General features: G+C 39.0%; 2 protein-coding genes across 5 annotated transcripts in view; one reads left to right on the top strand and one right to left on the bottom strand.

The window, feature by feature from the left end:
* LOC139628660 (extended synaptotagmin-2-like) overlaps positions 1–2,934 on the bottom strand; it is a 51,534-nt gene extending 48,600 nt beyond the window's left edge. The window contains exons 1-2 of one of the 3 annotated variants that reach the window (XM_071490563.1): positions 2,795–2,934; positions 1,183–1,573 (exon numbers count right to left, since the gene is read on the bottom strand). In XM_071490563.1, the coding sequence (XP_071346664.1) occupies positions 1,183–1,566 (384 nt within the window). In that variant the 5' untranslated portion in view covers positions 1,567–1,573; positions 2,795–2,934. Of the gene's footprint in view, positions 1–1,182; positions 1,574–2,266; positions 2,402–2,794 lie in introns of those variants that run through there. The other 2 variants (XM_071490562.1, XM_071490561.1) reach the window with 2 other exon arrangements.
* Positions 2,935–12,230: 9,296 nt separating this feature from the next.
* Positions 12,231–14,187, top strand: part of LOC139629187 (vasoactive intestinal polypeptide receptor 2-like) — a 66,552-nt gene continuing 64,595 nt past the window's right edge. For both annotated transcript variants that reach the window (XM_071491644.1, XM_071491646.1), the window contains exon 1: positions 12,231–12,514. In XM_071491644.1, coding sequence (XP_071347745.1) covers positions 12,464–12,514 — 51 coding nt within the window. In that variant the 5' untranslated portion in view covers positions 12,231–12,463. The remainder of the gene's footprint in view (positions 12,515–14,187) is intronic.

Below are 14,187 nucleotides of genomic sequence, written 5' to 3'. Positions count from 1 at the left end.
TCATGTTCCCAAATCTAATCAGATTGATTGATTGATCTGATTGATATCTTCATGTTAGGCTGGGTCTAAACAGATGAAAACAATATGTCCTGAATACTGTTTTGCATGATCAGACACAATAACAGAACTTTGATTTCCCACTAAATATGATGTATTTGTTGATTTCATGAAGTGCTTTACTGAACCACACCTTTTCATGCATTGCTGTGCTCTCATGTCTCTCAGATCTCTGCTCCCACATGCCAAAGAGCTACTTTGCAGATTTAGCTCTGTAAAGCTAATGTTAGTGGGTTGTTCAAATACATCCTTTGTGCACACGCCCAATGGTAACCTTCATACCAACCCTGCTGGGAACTAGTCATAGTGACTGGAGGAGCTTGTCACATGTCAGCAGTGAAGTGTAAGTAGACAGAGAGAGAATGGAAGCTATGTGGAAGTGGATGGCATGACGCCAGTCTGCCCTCTTCCTTCTCCACACTGGTTTCTTACTGTGGCCTGACAACCACACCAAACCAAGGGGATGAACACACAAGTGTGGAACAGGTTTGATGACTCCTGCTTTACAGTGCCAATCCTGGCACACCAGTGGACTTCAGGGCCCATACGTAAATTATTTATCGAGGACTCAATCTCCGTCTGACAGTTAACAGGATTGAAATGATCATAAAGAGTCTGTGTGCCGTCAACAAACGGGTAGAATGTGTGACCTTTCCAGTGGCTATTTACGAGACCCATAACACGCAACAGTTTGTTTTGTCCCATGGATTAAAATGAAAGTGTCAGGATATCAAATGTCAGAGGTGTTGGCTCTGTTTATTCTTGGATTCCCTGATAGTTACCACATTACTTAAAAAAAAACACCTGAGCACCTGTAGACCATCTTTGAGAGACCAAATGTAGTGACATAAAGTTATCCAAGTGCCACAAGCTATTAATCTTCTCCATTTGTTGGCAGCTACACTGCCCAAAGAAGTCACTGACTTCTTTTGAGACGTACAAGGCATTCAGTTATCTCTATCAGTCAGTTTGGCAGGCAACTGGTCATTGCTGACATGCCATACTCAAAGTTGACTGGGAGAACACCCAAGGGAAGGGTGACGCTTGAAACAGAGACATAATACGAAGCAATGATGACAAAACAGTGATAATGTCAGGTATGTATGATAGTGCTGGAGGACTCACCCATGGTGGCAGCTCAGCAGTAGGCACACTTTTCCTCACTGCTTTCTCTTCATGTTCCAGGAATGCTAAGGCACGATTTATCCTGTAGTCCTTAGTGCCATGGTTCTTCCTCCAGTAGAATAACATGGCGAGTCCTATCAGAACCCAGCTAAAGCTGAACTCAAAGTATCCCAAGATGTAGATCGGAAAGATGACAGCGAAAGTCTTGGCAAACTTAATCCACATTTGGGTGACATCTGTAAGCGATGACTGCTGCTCTTCTTCCAGCTCTGCTGGAGTCAGAGGTGGTGGGTCCATGCTGGAGCGCACCGGGCTGCTGGGTGCTGAGACAGGTCCATTCGCCCCGACCGCTGGTCCCGCCGAACCCTCCATCCTGTTACTCATTTCCCCTCTGGAAAGACAATCACAGCAAATATTTGTGTCTTGTCACACACAGCGGCTGACAAAGATGGAATTGTTTCATCACTGCAATGCAGTGATGAAACAATTCCACAGGTCAAAGGTCAAACAGTAAGATATTCTACAGTTATAGCAAAATTGATAAAACTACATTCTAAGTATTACTTATACTTTCCATTAGCGCTGACAGTAAGTGACAACACAAGAACCACATGACAAAGACCAGGGTTTTTATGTGTCATGTTGTGATTGGAAATCGTTTTCTTTTTTTATTAATTTTATATATAACAATTTTACTATTACTATTAAACAACTTTGAAGGAAGCAAACTAAGTATGTATCACAGCAAAGATATTGCTCCAAATGTGCCATGTAACAGCATTTACCTTTAGCAAGCAGGTAGCAGAAACTTAATTACATGATTAACTAAATTCCCAAAAGGATAAACGCCAGCTAGTTTTTAAGAGGCCTCTTCAAAAAATGATTTAGTTTGATAACTTAGAGGATCCACAGGGCATATGATGGCTAAAATAAAAATACAATTTCTTGAGGCTACAAAAGTGTTTCGCAGCTTCATTACATATCCACACAGACTGCAGGCTGAGCTGTCATTCCAGTGTCTGCCCTGCTGTATGGAAAAGACGTCACACAGAACTCCTTTGCAAAAATGTCCACTTTTCATTACCTTTTTTCCTGGGTAAACTAGCAACAGCACGTAGCCGAAAGAATAGAAGTATTTATATCTTGCAAAACGTTTGGACCCACTCTTCAATTCGGCATATATTCAAAACGCCTACACGCAATTTTATCGGTTGTATTTTAACTTTAAAAAGTGCCTCGACCGTTGGTCCCGCAATCTCCTTACAGTGCAACCGTTAACGGCAACAAGTGAGAAACGGTTATTAAAGTACAATTTCTACGGAAATGTGCGGTGTATGATTAAAATGTATGTGCGCCGAATACAAGGGCACCGACGACTAAATTCAATATTAACCTCAAATCATTGCTCACGGTGTGTGAAAATTTCCATTTGAGTAGAGCAACGCGAAAGTGCCCCCTTTTTTTAGCGGAATCTGTCGTGACGTTCTCGCCAAACTGACACGTATCGGGGCTACGACTTAAACCAGCAGCACTGCGTGAACCAAACATCAGCCACAAAAAAAAAAAACAACTTCTTCTTCTACGCTCACCGCCGAGCAAGCTGCACACTCACCGGTATCTTCCTGCGACATTCGCTCTTCCGTGAAAAAATAAACTAATATTCACTCCGCCAGCCGAGTCCGCTGCATGCCGACCACTTCACTCCGATAGCCCTCTTTCCCCTTCAGCACATCCTGCTGTGAGGGCGACCAGTCCGTCTCAAGCTGCCTGCAGGAAACTGTCATCGCGGGAAACAGGGCAGCCTCCGACAGGGAGGGAGCTTCAAAACACAAACTCAGCAGCAGACCCAGGCGCCATCTTGTGGCGAGAAAAAAAAAAAAAAAAAATCGGGATTTATTCAATTCAATTCAATTCAGTTTTATTTGCATAGCGCCAAATCATAATATACATTATTATCTCAAGGCACTTTCCCTTTTAACAGGAAGAAACCGAGAGAGAGAGAGAGAGAGAGAGAGAGAGAGAGAGAGAGAGAGAGAGCCCAGTGCATCATGGGAATCCCCCAGCAGTCTAGCTCTATAGCAGCATAACTATAAGCTATAGCTATATGACTATAAGCTTTACTAGACAGGACAGTTTTAAGCCTGATCTTAAGGTAGAGAGGGGGTCTGCCTCCTGAACCCACACTGGGAGCTGGTTCCACAGGAGAGGAGCCTGATAGCTGAAGGCTCTGCCCCCCATTCTGCTCTTACAAACTCTGGGAACCACAAGTGGACCTGCATTTAGAGAGCGAAGTGTCCCGTTGGGAAAATAGGGAAGTATAAGCTCTCTAAGGTACGATGGTGCCTGACCATTAATGGCTTTGGTGAGGAGGAGGATTTTAAATTCTATCCTGGATTTTGCTGCCGCATTTTGGATCAATTGGAGGCTTTTTACTGAATTTTTGGGACATCCTGACAATAAAGAGTTACAGTAGTCTAGTCTTGAGGTAACAAATGCATGAACTAGCTTTTCAGCATCCTTTAGACACAGAATGGGTCTGATTTTAGCAACATTGCGCAGGTGGAAGAAGGCTGTCCTAGAGACTTGCTTTATATGTGAAGCAAAAGACAAGTCCTGGTCAAAAATGACACCAAGGTTTCCGACTGTAGCACTGGAGGCCAAGGTGATGTCATCCAGAGTCAGTATATTATCACATAGTGTATTCCAATTTCACAGGGAGTTTTAGTGTTTATCTAGTCCGGGTTTGGCAAGTCTAACAACAACATTTTTTAATGTAGATTTAATCTGCAGCCTTGGATCAATGTAAAGCTCAATGTTTCTGAAACAGTTTTGCTTAATCCTGTAAGATGGTTGTACTGTAATGAATATAACACAACTGAATGTAGGTTTATAAGGAGGGTGAAGGATCCTCTGGGGTCAAACTAGCTGCCTCCCCATTGACTAGTTTGATGGCTGGGCACAGGGCCACATTTTTATGTGATCAGCCTCCATGTGTTCACTTTGCTAATCCCTTACAAATGCCCTACAGATACTAGCTTTTGACCTTTGACCATTTATTTGTTCCCCATAATGTTGGAGCTCATTTTAAAAAAAAGTTAATTTATTACGTAAAATCACAAGAGAACATCATTAAGAGGAGTGTAAATTAATTCAGAGGAGATTAAGTGTGGTGTGAAGACGATCACTGTTCACTGTGCTGTTATACACACTCGAATAGCAGGCTTTGCTACCAGCTTTTCCCCACTAGATGTCATGGTAGTTATTGAAAACTGAAGCTTCACAGCTGTTGAGGAGCATCACAGACAGTGAATTAAAACTGGAGAAAAGTGGGGAATGTCCACTGACAGTGCATATAAAGTTAACTCATGAAACACAGTAATACTTCAGTAAATTGGAAAAACCTTCTGCACAGTGTCTCTGCAGTGTGAAGTCCTGTGGTCAGTACAGCACCCATCCCCCAGTGCCCTTCAATCAGTGAGTTTCACTGGGTTTTTTTCACATATTAATCTTGAGTTATGTAGTTATTGTTATGTTGTTTATTAAGAAGAAACTCATCCACGCAAACAGCTACTTTACTTACCAGTTTGATTGTTTTTCTTCTCAAAACAATTCCTTACCATTTTAAAATGAGCGTTGCAACGTGCAAAAACAATCAGTATACTCACTTATGAGTTGATTGATAAGCTTCTCAGTACAGCACTCTTTATGGAGGAAGTGTAAATATTAAAATCAGCACAAAAACAATGATTTTTGTCTCATACTCCTCAGAAACCACTCTTAAAAAAAAAAAAATAAAGATAAAAAATCCATAAAAACAACTAACATACTCTTCAGAGAATTATAGTTGGTTTAAGTTGCATAGTTAGGTGTTCTATCTGTACTACACACACAAATATATGTATATTTATGGTTAAAGGCAAAGAAAGAAAAAAAGTTGCATCAAAATAGAAATATCCACATAATTGAAAAGAAAAATGGAACAATACAATTCTTTGTTTTTATTGATTTCTTTTTCATAAACCTCCCTAAATGGGTCAGACAAAACTTCTTTCTTTCACTGTTAAATTTACACTTATTTGATGTATAAAGTATAAAGTTGTGTTAAACTGAGAACATTGGCTGTATTGAAGTCAGAACATGTATTAGAGCATAACTCAACTGTGAATTATATAAATTGTTATGTTGACCATGTTGTGATTTGCAATAATAGTGATTTATTAAACTATTTCCTGGAATCCCCCCAGGACAACAGAATCAATCTAAATGCCCATGGAGATAAATGTAAGATGGAATTGTTAGCTAAATAAGTAAGAAGCTGTTTGTTTGCACACTGTCCTTGCACCAAAGCTGAAATTCATATCATGTAACATCTTTGTCTTTGCTTGGCTTTGCCCACAATTTCTTACCTGCACTCTGTTTGCAGTTCCAGAAACCTCAGTAAGGTCATTAGAATAACTAGATCTGTCTCAATCCCACAAGTATTTTAATGTTACGAACAACACACCACAAAACCCCAAAGTAAACTGAGGTTTTAAGATGAGTACACTTCTTTCCAGACGAAAATAAATAAAAGTAATGGCGCAAACATAATGATAAAGGATTATCTTGTAGGACAAATGCAGCCTATATCACTGCTATGCTCTTTATTCTCATTTGATCTGCTCTCCTCTCTGAAACTGTGCAGGGTAATGACAGAGAGGGGGATTATGAGGAGGAGGAACAATGTGATTTCTAATACGAGGGTGGGATAAGAGAAATTTGCAAAGCCACAGCACAGAGACAGTAAACATCCAGTGTCTCTAGACCACTCAGGTAAGAGAGGAGAAATACAGTAAGAGCTGAGGCAGAGGAGGATGGGGATTGGTGTCAGCTCAAAGGCAAAAGACACTTCAAAATTCCAATAGGCACATTTTACAATTGTGAAAACACTTTGATGAATTAAAAGTGCATCCAACAAGACAAAATACATTGTTTGTAGCGACACGTAAGCATTTTCTGAGGCCCATATCAGCAGGACAACATCCGACACAAGTCACTCTTGCAAAAAAAAAAACCTTTTTCTGATTGGACACAGCTTTGAATATATTTTAGTTAGCATTGACACAAAAATGACCTGGCTAGGCAGGGTTAGGGTTGGATCTTGAGTAGGGTCAGTGTTAGGGTTAGATCATAGTTTGGGCTAAAATAACTACTTGGTTGAGGTCAGGGCGCAGTTGTTGCCATTGTTAAAAGAAACTAACGTTGAGATGGGAACGTTGCTGGAGATGGGAAGAGAACAGAAATCTGCAGTACTAAATTCTGATGTTTTGTTGACCCATCTGGAGCACAGGGTGATGGAATTAAATGTCTTGTTTTGTCTGGGCAAGACTCCAAAACCAAAGAAACATTCAATTTATTACAATATAATAAGAAGAAAAGAACCTGGAGCCATTAAATGTTTGGTATTTTTGCTTTCAATTATCAAAGTAGGTCTTTCAGTTGACAAATCATTTCGGCTCTACTGTTCTTCTTTGTTATGCTGGAAAGTTTTCAATGTCTGTTTAAATTCACTTCTAGCGATTCTTTTTGTATTATTACTGGGGGCATTTTTGTGCCTTATTTGACAGAGACAGTGAAAACAGACAGGAAACATCAGAAAAGAGAGTAAAGGAATGGCATGCAGCAAAGAGTCCACCGCAGCCAGGAATCAAACCTCGGACTCTCAGGTCGTCCCAATTACCCTTCTGGAGTGCAGCAGTTGAGGAAGGAAAAGCGTTAAGAAAGAGGTACATGACTGAGCGGTGACAACGGGCACAATTAGGCCAAAAAACGTGAAAGTAGAAGAAATGATGCTCCTAAACATAATGAAGTTGAATGGCATTTCTCAGTCTGTGTCTGCTGAGCACAGTGGTCACGTTGGCAGCGGTGGTCGTTTTGATCTTTTGCAGCAGCTTTGATCCAAAAACTGAAAAAAACCCAATCAATTCTCCTAATATAGATCAGACTGCACTTAATGAATTTGTAAACATATTTTGGGAAGGGAGGTTGCCCCCAATCCCGCCTGCAGGATTTCAGTTTCTTTCACTTTTTTTTTTTTTTTTTTTTTAATCACACTAGAGTTTTCAGGCCCATGTTGTCTTTCCATAACAAATTCAATAAGCTGCTGCAAAAGGCTTTGAAAGCACATTGAGTCCCTGTGTGCTGAAAATTCTATAAATATGCAAATATATTTTTGATGGAAACTGTCTCTAACCTCACTGAACATCTGCTCGTAGTATATGCTGTATGACCGAACTGAGGGCTTCAGGTTTCTTGTGTAATTTGCAGCTGACCAAGAGCTCTTCACAAAAAAATGTGCTTGTACATTCACATCTTCACCTCAGGAGTGCACAGAGAAACTTTGTGATGGCAACTTTTTTTGTGACAAACTCTTCACGAACATCAATCAGTATGGTTTCAAGGCTGTCATCCATCCATCTTTAAAGTTCCTCCTGAAGAGTAACATGCCAGACCTCCATCATGGACCTGATTTTGCAGAAGTAGCAGGAAGTTACTCTGATTTTTTTCAATCATTATGGATGGAGCTTATGAGGTGATTACCTTTGGGACACACATCACAACTTAGCCAGGTCGTTTTTGGTTTCCCAGTCATCCAGAGCAGTTTTCCACTGAGCAGATTTCCCTAATTTGCATTAGATGAACTGCTGCTGTCAGCCAGTCACGGTCCAGTATCGTGAGAGGTCACCTTGTGAAACTCGTGAAACACTACAAAAGGACACTATTTGTAGTAAAGGTGGATGGGAACTTTGAGTCATGAAAGCTTGGTAAAAACAACAAAATGTAAAGAATTTTAAAACAGGTGGCACTTCCATGAGTTTGTACAGGTCATGATAGCTGTGTAATTATCCATCAACTCCTCCAACCCGAACAACCATACAGGGCGTTTATTTTCAAACCACTGGAGGAGGAGAACTGTCTCCTGTAATTGCACCGCTATGGCAGCAGGCATACATGACCGTGGTTGTCATAGTTACAATAATAAACACATGGACTGTACAGAGAGCAGTGTACCTACCTTTGTCGCCATGGTTACTATGATTACAACAATGATGACTCACTGAGTTTTAAAGTCAAACTCCTTTTCCCGGTAAAAACCACCTGAACAGTAGAAGCTGATGACAGTGGCTGTGAAGACAACAACTCCCATGATCCCATGCTACTTCACAACTTCACCATTCACTGTCTTTTGTTAACAACCTTTTCAGCTGTCCTAGAGACTTTCTGTATACCAACCTATATGAACATAAGCACCACTGTTAATAGATAATTATCAAAAACTCATCTTTGTGTTGATGATTGAAGAGAGCTTACATGTTTTCATACTCAATTTCTTCACCTGTAGCAGGACACCAATACAAACTGGAATGGTAATTAGTGAGATAGATGGTTGATCAAATGACACCATTAAATAATGGATCTGTCTTTTTCGTAGTCTTTCAATCAAATAATTAATGTACCTATAAAAACAAGTTAAACTTTAAAGGCAAATTTATCTACTAAATCATACTTTAATTAGTTTTAATCACTTAATTTGTGTGCGTCCCACCTCAATCCCCGTTATTCTTTCTGCAAAGAAGGATTAAAAGTAACCTAATGGCTACATGAAATGAAAAACAAATCATGTATAACAAAAATAAGAAATGAGAATAAGTAAAAATCAAAGAATCAAAGACTAGTGATACTTTCCCTCCCCTATTTGGATCAGGAGGGGTACATTCTGCTCACACCACCACACTGTTTAAATTTGGGTTTATACACAAGCCATAAAACACTTGAAGCAGCTGGATGAGAAGTGACTGCTTTAAGTTTTTCTGTCTGCACATTTTAATGCAGTGTTGACATTTTCGCCCACAGCGAGGGCAGCTGATGGCCTCTGGCTTTGTGTAAACAAGTGCCACTTCATCCTCACTCAGCTCTCATGAGTTTACTGTATGAGACAGAAACCATGTATGCAGCTGTGTGTGTGTGTATGTATGTCTTTTTTTTTGGTTACTCACTGAATCAAGAAGATTCATCTTGAGGTTTGAAGTGACATTTCATGGACAACCTGTCATAAAGTGCATTTCTTCAGACAGTTCATTGACATTTATTTGACAGTCAATGTCACACTTTCCGCACTCTCAAACTGGAGTTGAACATCTGAAAGCCTCACTGCAGTGGGAACACTAATGCCTGACACCATTTTTCACATACTGAATTTACAATACATTTTTGCTAAGAAATTATTTTATATATCCTTGCTGTTCATTTTTAACTTGTCTACTTATGTGGTCAAAAGTGCAAAAAGAAGACATTCAAATTTTCAACAAGTCCTCCAACCTGAACAACCATACAGATCATTTGTTCCAACCCTCTGATACAACTCATAGGAGTATCTTCTGAAATAGTTTTCCTATGGCAGGAAGCATACCAGACTTTGGGTGTCATGGTTACAGCGCCGTACCAGACCTTCGTCAACATGATTACAATAAAAAACTGTCATGGCTTGGTTAGGTTTAGGGAAAAAAGGTCATGGTTCGGATTAAATAAGGAACTACCTTTAGATTATTCGATTCTCGTTGTCATGGTTACAAAATAACATTATTGATATTCATTTTGTCAAACGCTCATGGATAATAGAAACCACATAAACCGCTACTGTCACATGATGCGTGATGTGATCTGATGTGGACTTTGTCGCTCTATATGCTACGTCACCGGGCACCTCTTAGAAATGAAATGTAAGTATGGGTCATAATAACCTGCTGCACAGACAACCTCTGGGCTATGATAGGAATTGCATTTATGTTTGTTTCAAGTATTAATTTTAGGAAGGTTGCATGCCTCCCCTTCCATATACATCTGATGTTTTCATCTCTCCAGTGGAGTGGACCTTTAAGTCTTCATGTGCACCATAATGTTTTGATAATTCTGTGTCTGTGCATGCTGCTTATTGCTTTCTTCAATACATCAAGTTTTCCACCACTTTCACATTGTCACATCATCATTTGATAAATTGTTATTGATTAAAATAACATTTATAAAATATAGATATAACAATGTTATGATGGTTTTGTCAACTGGTGTTTCCAAGGTCAAGATTGAACAAGGCGATACACTGGTATTAACAATAACCCAAGACTGAACTTTGAAACATGGACAAAGTCTCCTTAAAGACCACCACAAACTGCTGGTGAAATGATAGCAAACTTCAACCCCTGCCCAATACAGCACTGAGTTTGTGTGGAAATGTATCACCCCTCTGAGATGGACCAAAAGCGCACACTTCAAAACAACACTGGCTGCACCAAAAGACAAAGGGTTGTAATGTTTGAGGTAAAAAATTGTATTGAAGATAGACCTGTAGAGCAGTGGAGAACTGGACAAAGTCAAATTATTTAAGCATTACTCAGTGGTAATGATATATTCAGAGCAAGTTTGCAGTAGACACTGGGTGGAGAGGGACTGTTCAAAAAAGATGGTGTGGTTTGAATTGTAGGCATTTGTCTGCCAAGGTAATTGTCCTCTGTATTTACTTTATTTAAAACCTTTTCACTTTCAGTCAGTCTCAATTATTCTAGTGTGAGATGACTCCCCAAAGAAATTTCCTAAGCAGTCAAGTCAATTTTCAAAGACAACACCGAAACCTTTGGATGAAAGAAAAATCATTTAAGTTTGGGTTTTAGTCCAACTGTTGGAAGGTGTTCTGTCATTCCCTTCATTTTAAAAACATTTGCTGTACCTGTACTCAAGTTGTTTTGACCATTAAAGTGAAACTAAGTCAATTCTGAAAGAAGAAATAACACATTATACTTAGAACACATTATACTATAGAAATGAAAAGTTAAATTCGTAGTAGAATTCACTCAAATTCAAAACACTTTTGCAGGTCCAGCCTTATTTGCTCTGGTATGACCAGTAGCTTAATGTACTTCCTTTAAGTCTCATCTGCTTGTTTTCCAAGTTGTCCCTAGAAAAGATGTATCACCTCATTCATTTTGTACAACACAAGAAAAGTATAATTGTGTAATTGTGTATGAAGATATTTCACAACATTAAGATTATATTCGATTAGATTAGAAAGTGTGTGTTGTCCCTGAGGGGCAATTTGGTTTGCAACAATAGTCAACACAATGAATATACATTGGTGTAGTAAATCAGTCCCATCTCTGAGAAATTACATTCATATACAAGACTCCAACTGGTGGATCCTTTGTGGCCTAACCTATCCCGAGATTCATTGCACGTCGGTATTGAAAATATTGTGGCAGCAAACAACACCAACAGACAGAGGATTACACTTTAAATGGTAAATATTGGGTTTCAGCTCAGCTCAACAGCTAACGGTACAACAGTTAAATCCAAAGGTCTTAAAACCTCAACTTGATCTGTAAAAAAAAAGTTTTGTGTCGTTGACAGGAGCTGCGCTTTGTGACGCAATGGTAAGTGCGGGCACTGCTGTTGACGCAAAGTGAAAACTCTCTGTAGGCCAGACCACTTCATTTCAGTTTGTCCTTCGTGGTCTACAACAGCTGTGTCCATGTGCAGTCCCCGATTCAGGACACAGTTGTTGTTGTCTCCATGACTTGAGAGGACATTACACTGATTAGCATTTATTTCCTGGACACTTACTCTAACCTTAACCGTAACCATGACTTGCCTAATCCCAACGCTTACCCTTTACACTTTCAAATGTGACTTGCCCTTTGTCACCATAAGGAAAACAAGTCGCCATAATGTGACTGTGTAGACACATTTAGGTCCCCACAACAATATACCAATATAGTGTAATACCTGGAACACACACAGACACACACTTGTACTTCCTTAGCCCTCTACCATAACCCTAACATCACAACTGAATGCCTAACCCTAACCTAATAAAATAATAATAATTAATACATATCATTTGAACTGGGTATCACTGTACATTAATTCTGTATTGCTGTGATCCCTAATAAAGGTTTTATTTTGAAAGTGAGAACAGGAAGTATCTGTGCTCGTCGTTGTTTCCTTGACAGTGGAAGTCAGCTGCGGGAAACTGATCTCTCTGCACATTCAGCTCAGTGGAAGCGACCAGTGTGGATACAGGACATCAGCGGCTGGGTTTTCTCCTCCTTTTGTTTTTTTTCTTCTTTTCTCACATGGAATTAAACAACTGCTCAGATCCTGTCAGTGGAATGAAAAACTCTGAAGTGGAGTTTAAATAAGTCCGGATCCGGTTCTGACCAGAGTTTCTCCAGCTTCCACCTGAGGACTAAAGATGAGAAGTTTCCTCTGGTTCACCTTGTGCTTCTCGACGTGTCCGCTCCTGGTGAGTCTCTCTCCTAGTTTTCTACTGCGATGTTGTGAGGAAGTAAAATTGTTCTGACAAAAGATCTAAACAACAAACCAAATTATACGGAATATTAACTGTATTTTCTAACACAGAATGAAAAAGAAAGAAACATTTTCAAGGTGACACACGAAGGGGAATTAATTATAGAGACAATGGGGAAACATCACATTCATACTGCTAATAATCTTCTAATTATATGGACTTGACCTTTTTGGTAGAAAGTTGGTAGTTATGTTACTTTATGGTGTTTTGTCTTCTATCCTTTGGTTATAAATAATCTGTAACTGATAAAAAATAATGATATAGCTATAATTATCAGTTCTTCTCATTGTCTTCTCCATTTGTTCGGTTTATAAAATGTGTGAAAATAGTGAAAAATGGTCATCACAATTCCCCAAAGTTACATCTTCAAATATCCTGTTCGCAGCTGAACCGCTGAGTCCAATACATTTTGATAGTCGATTGATCGTTGAAGCCATTCACAAGTACAAATTTGTGATTTTGATTTGAATATTTGCTGTTTTCTTAGCCTTCTATTATATTTTACAAAACATTCTATTATATATTATAAACTAATCAACGAATCACTAATGATAATAATAATAATTAGTAGGAGCCGTAGTCTTGTTTACTTCAACCAACAGTTGAAAATCTTAAGATATTCAGTTTACTATTGTAGAAGAGAAAAAAAACCCCAGCAAATATTCACTGATCATTGATCTGTTTCAACTCTAAATAATTTAGGTATGATGTGAGACCAAACTGAGTTTAAGATAAGTAATTGTTACTTGAGGTGCAATCTTCAAACAAAACTATACCAATCAATTAGTCAACTAACAGAAATTTATTTAGTAATTTTATGACTTGCTTAAATTTTTTTTTTTTTCAAAGAGAAAATGTCAAACATTGCCAACAGCTTCTCAGATGTAAGTATGTGGTGCTTGTTTGTGACTGATGGGGTTGGGGTCAGGGTTTAAATTGTGACATTAAATAATCAGCCAATTATTCCATGAGGGAAGTAGAGCCGACAGAATTAGCCGATTATAGGGTAAGTCACTTGGCGGAAAATTAATCCTCAGGTATTTTGAAAATCAATTACTTATTTCAGTTCCCATCATGTTCTTTAATGTGAGGATTTTCTGCTTTTCTCTGTGTCATATCATCATTCACTGAATATCTTGAAATATAAAACAAGATATTCGAAGATGTCACCTTGAACTAATGGATTTTTCACCATTTTCTGACATTTTATAGACCAAACGATTAATTTAGAAAAGTAAACGGCAGATTGATTGATATCAGTTGCAGTCTTAAGCCTACTAGCATTTATGAAGTGAAAGCTTGTTTCTGTTTGGACTGATTGTGAGAGGCAGCTGAAGTTGTCCTCTAGCATTTCTATTTTCATTAATTAAGATCATTTGTGGAAATAATCTCTCACTGTCTGCTTGTTCTTGTCGAGCCATCCTCCAGCTATTATCCCACTTTTTTTTTTTTTTCAGTCCCTCACACATGATCTGCTCTTTCCCTGTGTTGATCCTCCCCACAGGATAAACAGTGGAAGTGCCCTCTGTCTCTCTTCCAATAAGCCTCCTTTGACTAAAAGCAGACCGGGGCTGTCAAAAGGTTCACGTCAACGAAAACAAATGTGG

Source organism: Trachinotus anak, unplaced genomic scaffold, assembly GCF_046630095.1.
Source record: "Trachinotus anak isolate AG129_WGS33_773 ecotype Australia unplaced genomic scaffold, CSIRO_AGI_Tana_v1 ptg000012l, whole genome shotgun sequence".
Taxonomy (NCBI): domain Eukaryota; kingdom Metazoa; phylum Chordata; class Actinopteri; order Carangiformes; family Carangidae; genus Trachinotus; species Trachinotus anak.
Note: the sequence above shows the minus strand (reverse complement) of the source record. Positions and strands in the feature narration are given on the sequence as shown.